The following is a 13056-nucleotide window of genomic DNA, read 5'->3' as shown; positions in this document are numbered from 1 at the left end:
CTGTTCAGTATTTTTCTTTTGTTGAAACCACTCACAGTTGACGGCATTGTGTGTTGAAAATTAAACTAAACAAACAACCTCCCCAAGAATCTTCAACGGTCTTTCCAGTCTTCCAGAAATGCCAAAAAAATAATAATTAGAACACGAGCAAAAAATTCATACTAGATGATCTTTGAATCTTCCTTCTATAACATGCGGACTTTTTTGAACTGTAAATTCTATTTGGGTTTCATGAAAGTTGACTTCGAGGGTTCAAATAAAGATCAGATAGGTCACTGGAATACTGGCAAAGATTCATCTGAAATTAAGTGGGTTTATACCTCCAGTTGAAGTAATAAAAAAGTAGGTGGTAGTTCCTCTTTCAGCGAGCCAGATTACTTTATTACAATCTACAATAGCTTTGTAATGCACGCTCATTAAACTAAGTCAAAAAGTTCAAAAAAACAAACGTCGTTTCTGACGTTATTCGACGTTATTGTTTTTTGTATCTCTCATCTGCTTATGGTATGACGTCATTCTTTCGACGACGACTGCTTCCGTCTTACATTGAATATCGTTTACAATTCAACCTTCCTATAGAATAACGTAACAGATAGGCGTTACGTTGATCTCAGCGTGCCCCGAGGTTTGTCAGCCTAAAGCTGGAAAGGGGGAAAGAAGGCTTATGCATGCACTGGTGCCATGAACTTCCGTCACTAAATCTGTTTGTGTTTAAGTTAGTTCATACTACAAACGTAGCTTTGTTTATTAGCCTTTTATTTTCAATAAAACGGCTTGAACTAAGAATAACTTACTCATGCTGACCAATTAGAGAAACAAGCTCTAAATTCTTTGTTCAAAAACTGTCAGAAGTCATCTCGGAATTAGTTTTGACGCTTTAGATCCTTGTCGTACTGATTATGTTGCTTCTCGCTTGTTTCTGTCAGTTCTTGGGTTAGAGAACAGTGTTTGTGACTGTTGCTCGACTCACGTTATCTGCAGTTGTGTCCAGACTATATTTCAAACAATCAACATGTCAATCAATTTAGCTGATCCATATTAAAAGTAACTGCCAACGAGACAGGCGAGCGAAAACGCGAGCCTGTAGAGGCGGCAGGATATAGAGCCGTGCGTAGTTTGATGGCTATGCGGAAAAAATCTCAGATCTTTCAGCTCGATTTTCCTGTAATCCGGTTCCGTCAGTGATATTTTTTTGGCCATATTGTAGCCGGATGTTGTCGATATATCGCACGAACCAATCAGAACACCATTTTTCTTTGTGACGTCCGGTTACGAGGCTTCGATAATAGTAGTAGTAGTAGTAGTAGTAGTAGTAGTAGTAGTAGTAGTAGTAGTAGTAGTAGTAGTGGTAGTAGTGGTGGTGGTGGTGGTAGAAGTCTTTATTTGTTCAGCTCTCCTGCGTGCGGGACTATTTTGCCTACCATGCTGCTTTTTGAGGCGTATACATCTTGGATTTGTTGTGATTGAATCGTACAATTGGTAAAGCTCAACAAGACCCGAGTTGTTTTCTGGAATGAATTCGAGTGTTGTTTATTTGATTTAGAGTAACGCTCAGGAGTTGTTCGCCATCCGTTCGACGAATTATTTCGGTAAGTAGTTTGTCTGACATTCTGCTTTTCGCCGTGGCTACATGTCCGGCAGCCGGACAGGTTTTTTTAATATACCCTGTGTCCGGCAGTGAGACTTAATTTAAAAAAAAAAAAAAAAAAAAAAAAAAGTGAAACAACGTAACAAGAACTTTATGACAGGCGACCCCAAGAGGAATCGAACCCGGGTCACCAGCATGGCAAGCGCAACCTATTATGCATCAGTCAATTCCAGCAGTGCCCATCCCCACCTCCCCCGGCAACCGCGGGTCATTTGCTCACGTTGTCAGTCCCGGGGGTGGGGCATCCGCAATTTTATCGCGGCCCGGGGGCTGGGCATTTGCGTACCCCGGGGCGAACCCCGGGCATTCGATTCACGTGTTTTGGAAAGTGCCATGGATGAGTTCATCGGGAAAGACGAGGCGTTTTTAAAGGTGTGTTTTCTCAATTTTAGATATTTCTTCATTACTTGTAAGCATATAAATATAAGCGACAAGGTGAACTATATTTTGTTTATAACAAAACAATCACAGACGTGAACACGACTATTTCGCATTTCGCATTCAAAACTAGCCTAGCATCAATCTTAGGATTATTTGCAATCAATTCGGTGATTCACGGTAAGTTTTTAAGTGACTAATGATATGTGTTTGGTTTGAAATTTCTTTTAATTTCAAGAACTTCGCTCAGAGTTCGTCAGAAGTGAACTCGTTGGTTCGATTTGAGCTGTGAACACGGTGATTATATTGAAATTTTCTCTCAAAGAGCGCTTTCGCTGAATGAGGTTTTCCAGTTATGCGATTCAATCGCAACAAATCCAAGTTACATTCACCTTCAAAAAGCAGAATGTCAGACAAACTACTTACCGAAATAATTCGTCGAACGGATGGCGAACAAATCGTGAGCGTTACCTTGAATCAAATAACCAGCACTCGAATTCATTCCAGAAAACAACTCGGGTCTTGTTGACAACAACATATCCAAGATGTATACCCCTCAAAAAGTAGAATGGTAGGCAAAATAATCGCCCAACGAGGTCCCGCACGCAGGATTTTTAAAAATACAAAAAAATTAAGTGTTTAGCGTTTTGTTCACTCACTGAGTTGAAAAATAAACAATGTGTTCAATTACAGCAATAATTTGAAACATTAACTAAAAGAAATTCATTTTAACACCTGTTATACTAGAAGTATCCCAAATAAATATTACAAAATTCAATCCACTCCTGTTTACTAACTCAATTCACCCGTTGGCACTTGCCGATAGGTACAACTTTATGGATGGCTTACTAAAAGAATCCGAAACATTCGCGAGATGTTCGGTGTGACTCAAAACTACCTTATTACATGAAATTTTCGCGACACGTTAATTTCGCGATTTTGAGGTTCGCATATTTCGCGACACCTTAATTTCGCGATTTTGCGAAAATTTTTCATTTTGACTCACTTTAATTTCGCGTTTTTGAGTGAGACACGCTTTATTTCTTTGTCGATGTTATTTAACATGTCCCTGAATTTGATCAAACAACTTAATCAACAATGTCCAAATAAACAGAAACGCAACTGATTATGTAAACGGTAACAAGAAAGATGTTCTCATAGTGTCTGCAATGCACGGTTTGTAGTTCATGCTTGAATTCAAGTCACGTTTTTAGTAGTCAATTGATCTCATTATCCATATACATTAAATATTCCTTTCTGCAGACTCCAAAGAGATAATGTTGCCGTTTAGTTTCACGACTGATGCTGTTTAATTGTTTGCGTAAATGTCTTGATACGGATCAACAGGCGGTAGCACGTCTTTTCCAGAGGCGAGAGTAAGAATGGAGGCATCTACTAAGAACGTTGAAGCAATTGAAAGGTTTAATCAACTAGTGGAACAGCACTCTAAGGAGCCTGTAAATGAACAGTTTGAGGATTGTACAAAAGAAGGGCTACCTGGAGTGGGGACAGAAAGCAGTAGTGATGAAGAGGACCAGAACATTACCACAGAATAGTTCAAAATGATTGTTATAAACGTGTGTAATGGTAATAAAGTCGCTTTTTTAATTATTGACATAATGTGAGTCACTTAATTTTCGCGTCATGTTAATTTCGCGACATTAAATTTTCGCGTCACTTAAATTTCGCGATTTTTTTTAAATCGCGTAATTCGCGAAATTAACGTGTCGCGAAAATTTCATGTAATAAGGTAATCGGTTTCCTTGCGCGCTCCAGTCGGCCGAGAGCGTAAACCCTGGTGGCTGAGATATATAAACAATATTCTCCATTTGGGGCGAAAATATGCTCGGATATTTGTCCGCGGACATTATCTGTTCCGAGAAGTGAACAGTTTTCCAAGAGCGTATCTCGAGGAAATCTTTGAAGTTTGAGGAACAGATAATGTTCAAGGACAAAATATCCGAGCATATTTTCATGCCAAATGGAGGCTATTGTGTTTATTGTCCTTCAAAAATTTTTCGCAACACGCGGTTTTTACAATTGGGGAATATCCTCGGATATTTCCAAGTTTTAGCTGGGAAATATTCGGTCACGTGACGTGTTTAGACTAATCCCGCGCGAGCGAAAATACTTGTTGGATTATAATGCGTCCTTATACATCACGTTGGAACCAAACACAGTTGTTTTCTTTGCAGGGCTTTCTTCTTGCAGGAGATTGGTCAGTAAGGATGGTTACAGAAACGACATGCAGAGAGTCGAAACTACTGAGAAAAGATCACTATTCACTCGAGATTTCTAACTCTGAATGAAATTTATTTCCATATTCTGCTTTATCAGTAGAAAAAAACAGTAATTTACTTAATACATAATTCACTTTTAAGCCTGAGTCGACCTGGTTTAATTTATTTACAGTCGCTTTTTATCTGTTTCTTGCAAAAATTAAACAATAATATTAAAGTTGTTAATATTCATTTTCCTGTTATAAATTAATAAGCATTTACTTTCAGAATTGCTTCAAGGGGCACGTTTGCTATATCTGTTTATAAGGAAGAATTTTTTTTTTACACAGCACATTGACAATCTATTGGTAACGAAGGACATTTGGTAACGAACGTAGCATTTCTGAAGCCGTACATTGGTTGGCACTTTGGTATTCCGTGTGTGCTTATCGCGAAACTACATTCGGGATGCATTCTTTTACACTGCACTTTGTCAACCCAGAGATTTCTACACGAATCGATTTCTCTCACAACTCTTGAAACACAAGCGTGAGTATTCCTGACAATGCGATCATGTTCAGTTGGACTTTCAAGGAACCCATTTCCATCACTAGTGTGGTTACTCTCTTGACTAATGATCTCTTCAGGTTCAATGGCGTGGCTTAATGGCTGGGAGTCTTGACCTTGCGAACGCTGATTGAAGGCCTGGCTGTGAGGAGATGACACGTCCGGGTAAAGGGGTTGTGCAAAAACCAGGTTGAAATAGCTGAAGACAAATGCCATAGATAGGAGCACCTTTACGAAAAACAAAAGGAAAAACGATACAATAAATAAATGAATGAGCTGAGTACGACAAGCAAGAAATACCTAAAGAGTGAAAGTATTTGATCCACAACAGTTCTTGCATGAACAAGTCTGTAAAACACCGGGCGGGCGCTCTATCCACTGAGCTATGAGAACTCATGGAGAGCAAGGTCATTTAACTGAGTTCGTATATGACAGGTGTCCTGCATATTGCTAGGATCAACGCTATCAAAGTCATCGTGAGTAGTGATAAGTTAATAATGATGTGACGTGTTTCATAGAACTTGATACTTACCTTTAGCTGTACTGCAATATTCATCCTGCAAAGAGGGTTCCCAATAGGTTTGGCGGGATGCGGGATTTGGCTTTTTTTCGCAGTGATATTTGGGATTTGTGCGCAAAACAGGTGCGGGAAGCGGGAATTACAGTTACGAGCGGGAGCGGGATTTCGTGTTTTTATGGGGTTGGGATGCGGGATTTGCAAGGGGAACAGAGCGGGATACGGGATTTGAATTCTTACGTGACCTCATAAATTGTTATCGACCAGCGCAAAAACCACAAGCTGGCAGAAACGAACCGTATAGCTGTGTCAGGCTTCAAGTAATGAATAGCAACCGCTCTGTACCCTGTCAGGTTCTGTCAAACGTATCGTCCATTTCCGACATTTTCGATGCTTGCGTCTGTAACCTTGACCTCCCGATCCTTTCTAGTTTTTCTAGTCTTTCGACCTTTTCCAAAGTGCTTCGCTTGTTTTGGCCAGGATGGCCACACCAGGTGGCGGTGATAGTGATTTACCGAACGAAGTATGCGACATTACGAATTTCGTCACCATATATTAGACCATATTACGAGAAGGATGTGCGAGCAGGAATGCCTTCATTCGGAAAGAAAAGTTCTGAGCCCAGATTTCAAGTGAAGTGAAGACGCTTAAAGCTTTGAAAGAAACTGTCAAGTGTGTTTACGGGCCATCTCTTGAATATGGGAATAAACGATCTTTTTCTTTCACTGATACGTGGACAAAAGGAAACAAAACAGTAAACCGTTTACAGAAAGAAACGTTATAATCATTTGCGCTTACTTGTCTGCTACCCATTGAATTCTTTTGTGATCTTTTATGCAATATCTTGTTTTAAAAAGTTTGTGTCAATAATTAAATAAATTATTAATTTAAAAAAATTAGAAACGTCCTTGAAAGTAGGCGGGATCGCGATTTCCAGGCAAAAAAGTACGGGATGGTGGGATTAACAGGAAAAAATGGGCGGGAAAGCGAGATCTGACAACCCTATTGTGGACCCTCTGCAAACAGTTCAACCGACGTGAAGCTGTTTCCTTGAATTATCACACTCTGTTACTGAAGCGCTAACTATGCTTTATGATCAGAGAGGAAAAATGCTGCTGCTTATATAGAATGAAAAATTAAATTTTTCCCTAATTCGTTCCTTTTTTATCCGAAAATAGGTCATTGTTATCAACTGATCTTCGAGCCGTCAGAAACACCTTGGCGAGTGATAGCTGCAGATAACAGATGCTACTGAAAGTAAGCCTAGTAATTTGGTGGAGTATATGTTCTACATCCTCTCACGGCTTGGTGTCAGATGTTAAGGGAATTTTTCTTATCCATACGTTCGATTGCAAAGGAACACTTCCTAAAGTATCTGGTATTTTATGTCCGCATGTCTTCAAGCGTAATATTTATAATAAAGTCAAGAAATACTACAACAGGTTCGAAACTCATGTACTGTTTTGTCGAACAGCGTTTTTAGAGTATTTCATGTCTTGTTTGTAGCTAGCTTCGCTAATTTAAGCCCGTTTGTTCCATGAGATTGTGCAAAGAAAATCATAGTTAGGGGTCGTTAGGGAGGATGGCTTAATTTCTGTCACTGGACAATATTTTCATTTAAAACCAAGTTACAGAAAATTGAGGTGCTGCATCACTTCTACATAAATATATACATATCAGGTGGTTACTTTTTCGATGTGCGAAATTACCCTCAAATGAAAAAAAAAGTCAAATAAATTCCCAGTGAAGTGAAAACACCAAAGACCTAATAACTTGAAATGAAACAAAGTACATTCTGAGGGAGAGAGATTTGTAAAACTAAAGCCAAACTAATCTGCGATTCATCGTGTGTACATGCCGGACGTATCAAGGTTTCAGCGGAGTTTCTGATAGTTTTGCTAGTTTCTCTTCATCCAATCTATGGCAAAGCTTGTCTTCTCTCTTGTAGTTTATCTTGGGCGACTCTATTCAGCACTGCTTTGAGCCGATTTAAAGGTAAGTTTTATAACTTTCCTTTCTTAATTTTTTTTCCCGCTCCATTGCAGGACGAAGCATGTTGCAGATCCCTTATTTTTGACTGCTCAGTTTAATTTCCTCGATATCCCACCACTTGGGGAAGGAGAACCATTAATCACCCATGTGCAGAGTAGGTTTCATGACGTCATTTGAGAAAATAAATGTTTAGAATCCTTAAATATTTTGGTTTCCATAGTGTTGCATACTTGGTTTTTTAAACAGATATTTTACAATTCTTCTTTTTTAAAACAATGAAAACTTTTTGAGAGAGATATTGGCAATAGTTTTGAGGGTTTTGAACAACAAATTTTGAACAAAAAGTTCTGAAACTCCGTTCCTGGACCGGTTGAAACACAAGTGTCTGAATCTTATAGAAATAAAGGCTCTAGACGAATCCAGATCAGCAATCTTATGAGTAAAAAGGAGACATGGGACTCAAATTGAATGCAACGTTATAATTAGATTTTCTTTTGTCTCATTTGAAACAATCCTGCCAATCAGCGTTACTGGTAGGCACCATGAGGGGACGTAAGCGGCGAAAACTGGAAGTACCACAAAGGGATGATAGGAAAGTTTCCTAACATTACTAACATACCTAACCCCAGGTTGGTTTGCCTTGAGCCGGGCAAGGTATCATAAGATGTTTCACTGTCATGTAAATGTCATTAGATCTGAAGGACACCAGATGAATGGGAATAAATATGAGAAGAGAGAAATATCAAGCACGGCAACTGATACGCATCATCAAAATGTAATTGACGCGTGCTCTTGTTTCGCGCACACAATAGTTCCTTTATTCGGTCAGACCCCTCGTGTAACAGATGAGAGTAATGATCAAATGAATAAGTCTGCAAAGACCACTACACGACAGGAAGCGAACGCTGAAGTAATTGGAACTTCAAATGAACAAGGAGAACCTCTCTCGCCTCCTTAAAAACGCATTTCCGTGTGAAAAGATTATAAAAAAACGGGGAAGATTTTAAAGCAATCTGAAGTTTAAATGCCTTCAAGAGGAACGACCATTTATTGTAAATAAAATCGCAGTGAAGGTCTAACAGAAAAACGCGCGTCCAACGAATGCAAAATCGATCTAAGGGATCTAAACGCAGAATGCCTTGGTGGTGGAAGCTACGGACATTATTTACGCGCTCGCTATCGGCGCATTGATGTGTAGCAAATGATAGAAACGCCGTCTTACATAGAACAAACCGTTAAGCTGCGAGATTACTCCTTTCGCGTTAGATCGAGAGCCGTGTTACCCGCCATTTCAGATAGACAAAACATTAAAGCTGCGTGATTATTTATTTCCCATTACATCAAACTGTATGAGGTGAGTCACCCGCCAGTTCTGATGGACAAACATTAAGCTAATCGTGTCAGCATTCTGACAAAATTTCTTGCAGATTTAGCGAGACCTCGGGGTAATGCGACCTCTCGTTCCACTAGCTGGCGGTTTCATTACGGTACAAACTAAACCGTTGACCTTTCTGTCATCCACCGGCGTTAACGTTTTCACTGGACACGGCATTTACAAACGCAGTCGAACAATTTAAAACGCGCAAATGTCCCATTTTCGATGATGAGTTCTTGCTATTGGCGTAACAAAAAGGCCACAGCAAACCAAAAATTACGAAGGCACAATTTCGAAATATTCAGAGTAGGCGTTACCGTCATAACTCACTCGGCGTCTCCATCGGCCAGCTAAAGTGATCTTCTTTCCACTCGCGCAAATTCATTGAGGAAACCTGACACAACTGAATTTTTCTTGAAGAACTGACCGGGGCATCCTCTACAAATACTGCTACTAATAACATACCAGTATTTGTCTGGTGCAAGTACACGTTGATGAGGCGAGTATTAGAAAGAGCGCCAACCCTTTCATTGGCGCCATGACAATCACAATTCACCACAAGGCCTCGCGACGAGATCTTACGTAGAAATAGGTTGGACACAGATCTGACAACGAAATTAGCCAGATGTCTCAGAGGAGGGGCTGACAACTGACCAACACTTTCTGTGACAGGAACTCACGCCATCGCTAACGTTAACCGCAGACAAAACTCTCTGCGTGAAGCGATACTTGCAGTTTTCGCCGCTTGCGTCCCCTCATGGAAAGAATGTGTGTCACACAGGGCTTTATAATGTTAAACTCATCTTTATGATTAATCTTGTATATGTTGTAAAAGGGAACTGAAACCTGCCTATTTTTCCAGCACTAAGAATGGGATTTGGGTTACTGGAACTTTGAACAGGGCTCGAAATTAACTTTTTTCTTTCGGGAGCCAGCTGGCGAGTAACGGAAAAATTTTGGTCGCCAGTTCGTAAATTTTGGTCGCCAACTTATTTTATATATAACTCACAAAAGAACACGATTTTGTACGTTACTTTGCGTGTAAGAAAAGTCACAATTGAAGAGCGAAAACAATTAGAAACAACACGAGTAACAATTAGTTATAAAGCTACCATTGTTCTCAGGTGATATGTCTCTGGTCCGAAGGTGATGGTTGTCTCCATAGTCATTTTAAATGAAGCGAAACATAAAACGTTCTAAGTCCGTGGTTTTCATTGTGAGACAAACACGGTTCCTTGCGTATATGCGTATTTTATTCAACAACTGAGGAAGGATTCAAAGTTTGGATTAACCTTTTGGCTGAATCTTCATTCCCCGCTCGTAAAAACTCACGTAATTCCTTCAGCTGATTGGTATCTGCCGCCATTTTCGCGGCAAATGAAAAGTACATGGTGTTGAAGTGCGCCTGCTATCCCAGTTTCGGAAGAAGCCGCTGAAACAATATGGCACGCCGTGAACGCAGTATCGACGTGTCGAAATACGTTCAATTTTTTCGATTATCTTGTAATATTCAGACATTATTTTACTGGGGACGGAAAGGTGAGTTGTATACTAGCTACCATATCCGATTGATTTCCTAATATAAAGATTTAAAAACAAAAGTTGTGTCGTGGTTTGCTTTACTTATCGGACAAAACGCGAGTCGCCAGCTGGCGACCAGTTCTGAAAATTTAGCCGCCAGTGCTCAATTTTTGGTCGCATTGGCGACCAGTGAGTCGCAATTTCGAGCCCTGTTGAATCACAAAGGAAACAATGTGAATGGGACTGATTTGGGCAAGAAATAAGCTGGGAAATGAGATTTGAGCGATATTTGGGCTGGGAAATGGAGCTGATATAACACCCCCACCCCCATCGCCCCATCAGCTTCTCTATAGACTGTGTCTCACTTTCATCGCGTTGAAACATAAATTAGACAATCTTGGACTTTCCCAGGAATGCGAATTTTTACTGCAAAAAATAAGGTTATAAGGATCGTTACTGTTTGTAATGAGGCCAAACTAACTGAGGAAAGATCGCTGTATAGAAGACTGTGTTTTTCTTCAACACCAACAAACCACTTTTTAGTTTTAGAAAGAGCTGCTTGTTGACCATGTTTTTATCCACTGCGGTGCGGTCAGTTGCTCTTAGCAACTGTCCAATGTGAGTGGCATTATAACTGAAGACGTTCATCCCAAGTGGGAGAATCTGTAAAAACATCTGTCATTTGATTGTGTTTCGATCCCTAGTGATATGACGTCAAAGCAAGTGACTGACCATAAAATAATTTCCGCTGTGATTTTACTTCCGTGTTTCAATGTCAAATGAATAGCAAACCTTACAAATCTGAAACAGACATTAACCCGTGCCGTTGTTGAGACTACAAACTTCTGAATATTGTAATATATTTTCGTTTTGTAAATATTCGTTTTCTAGCAGTCCGACGTTTTCTTTCTCCATTCAAAATGGCAGAGGAACAGAAAACAAACAATTGAAAGTAAACAAACTATCATTTTATCTGTTAAATGCTGCTGAGAAGCAATCTTTCGAAACTTTGTGCGCGTTCTTCAAATTGTGAACAAATAATTACAGAAGGCTAATGGCTGGGTTCCATATGATCGCAGACGATCGCAGACGATCGCGGATCGCAAATCGCAGATCGCAGACGATCGAAAAGAGAGTTGTTTCCATATGATCGCAGACGATCGCAAACGATCGCAGAACCGACTGTTGCATACATTTCGGACAGCGGAAGTGTCAAAATTACACGCGCGTTTTGCTGGCGGGAAAATCGCAGCAAACAATATGGCGGTCGTCGAGGAGGAAATTTTGCTGCAAGCAAATTTATTTTTTCTTTTAGTCAACCTATTTTGAAATTCCCTTGGCAATGCATCTCGCCCCGATCCAGAAGGCAGCGTTTTCAATCGCTTCAGATAACGACCATACGCAGTTCTTATGTTGCGGAATTTGACCCCCGCCTCAGCCGCCGATAAATTAAATTTCTCCCCGATTTTTTCCCAGCAGTTAACCTTTTTGTTTTTGTCTTTGAAATCTTTACTGTTACGGTGGTAAAAGCATTCATATCCCGCAACTTCCTCCATAAATTTCTCGTTACTAAAGTTACCTTTTCAACGCCAGCCATGTTTACAACAAATAAGCGATTGCTTCGTTGCTAAGAAGCGTTGAATCATGGGTCGGAATTCAGAATATTATGGGATACGTTTCGATCGCAGATCGCAGAACTTTGGTTTCCACATGATCGCACGATCGTCTGCTATCGCAGATGTGTGTTTCCATGTGATCGCAGATGATCGCAGAACTTTTTGCGATCTACGATCCGCGATCCGCGATCGTCTGCGATCATATGGAAACCAGCCTTAACTAGAAAAGGCTAAATAAATACAATATGTACAAGGGTTTACTTACAATTTAACGTTGGAACGTATGTCAGGTAATGCTTTTCGATACATTCGACGAAGTACCATAAATATTAGGTTTGATTAAAATCTCTAAACAAATGTAGTCGTACATGTACCTGTCTATGATAGCTAATTCGATTACAATTAATTACAATCACAGTTTTTAATTTCCTAAAACGTATACTTTCACACAATAGTTATCTCAGAAGAGAGATCAATTGCATCTCTAAAAAAAAAAGGAAAAACAAAATGCATTTCCTGTAGTAACAACAGCCAAACAGTATGTAAAGGACGAAAAGGGAACTTTTAAACTTTATGCCAACAACGTACGGATACTTTTGATGACAAGTTATGTAAGCTCTTTTGTTTACGTTAAAAAGGACCATATTTTCCGCTTCTTCTCCTCGCCGACTTAAAAATTGGTCTGGTCTCAGTTTTCGCTTAGAATTGACGAAGAAACTAATCTTTTCTCGGTTTCTTCACCCTTAAAAGTTATAATGTTTATGTCTTACGGGGATGCAACTCAGCAATATCAAGAACGATATGTACTCAAAAAGCAATAATGTCATCATGCAGATAAAAATGTTGATGATATAGTAAAACGCACCTTTGTTAAGATGTTCATGTTCGAAAATAACATTCACTCCCATCGAAAAACGTGCAGGCCTCACTTTGGTCGCGTTAAGAAGTCGATAGACGATCTTGGGCTCTTACCCGAGGGCTTGCCACCAAATCCATTAATTTTTTTCTTTTATATAGTTGGGCCGGAAGACTGGCAGATAAAAACGGGGAATTTGTGTTTTCACTGCTAACCAGTAATCTGTTCAGTATTTTTCCCTTGTTGAAACCTGTACTCACAATTGACGTCACTGCCTGTTGAAAATTTTAGCTAATCCTTAAGCTGCTAGATGAAAACTGAAAAAACAACCTTCCCAGAAATCCTAAACGGTTCTTTTTTCCATTCT

General features: G+C 39.7%; 1 protein-coding gene across 1 annotated transcript; it reads right to left on the bottom strand.

The window, feature by feature from the left end:
• Nucleotides 1-4318: 4318 nt before the first annotated feature.
• On the bottom strand, nucleotides 4319-12818 carry LOC149111629 (uncharacterized). Its single transcript, XM_089289630.1, has 2 exons — nucleotides 12699-12818; nucleotides 4319-5040 (listed from the first exon to the last, which is right to left on the bottom strand). The coding sequence occupies exons 1-2, from the start codon at nucleotides 12729-12731 to the stop codon at nucleotides 4588-4590; spliced, it is 486 nt and encodes a 161-aa protein (XP_089145756.1). The 5' UTR covers nucleotides 12732-12818; the 3' UTR covers nucleotides 4319-4587.
• Nucleotides 12819-13056: the final 238 nt, after the last annotated feature.

Source organism: Orbicella faveolata, unplaced genomic scaffold, assembly GCF_042242905.1.
Source record: "Orbicella faveolata isolate gen_17 unplaced genomic scaffold, um_ofav_v1 contig_2, whole genome shotgun sequence".
Lineage (NCBI taxonomy): Eukaryota > Metazoa > Cnidaria > Anthozoa > Scleractinia > Merulinidae > Orbicella > Orbicella faveolata.
The sequence above is the reverse complement of the archived record's forward strand: the minus strand, read 5'-3'. Positions and strand labels throughout refer to the sequence as shown.

What these genes read in the sequence shown, in the direction of transcription:
- LOC149111629 (XM_089289630.1), bottom strand. Translation starts at nt 12,731, where the DNA reads ATGTTATTTTCGAACATGAACATCTTAACAAAG. An exon ending in ACATGAACATCTTAACAAAG is followed by an intron (nt 5,041 to 12,698) that starts GTGCGTTTTACT and finishes TTTTTCGTAAAG; the next exon opens with GTGCTCCTATCTATGGCATT.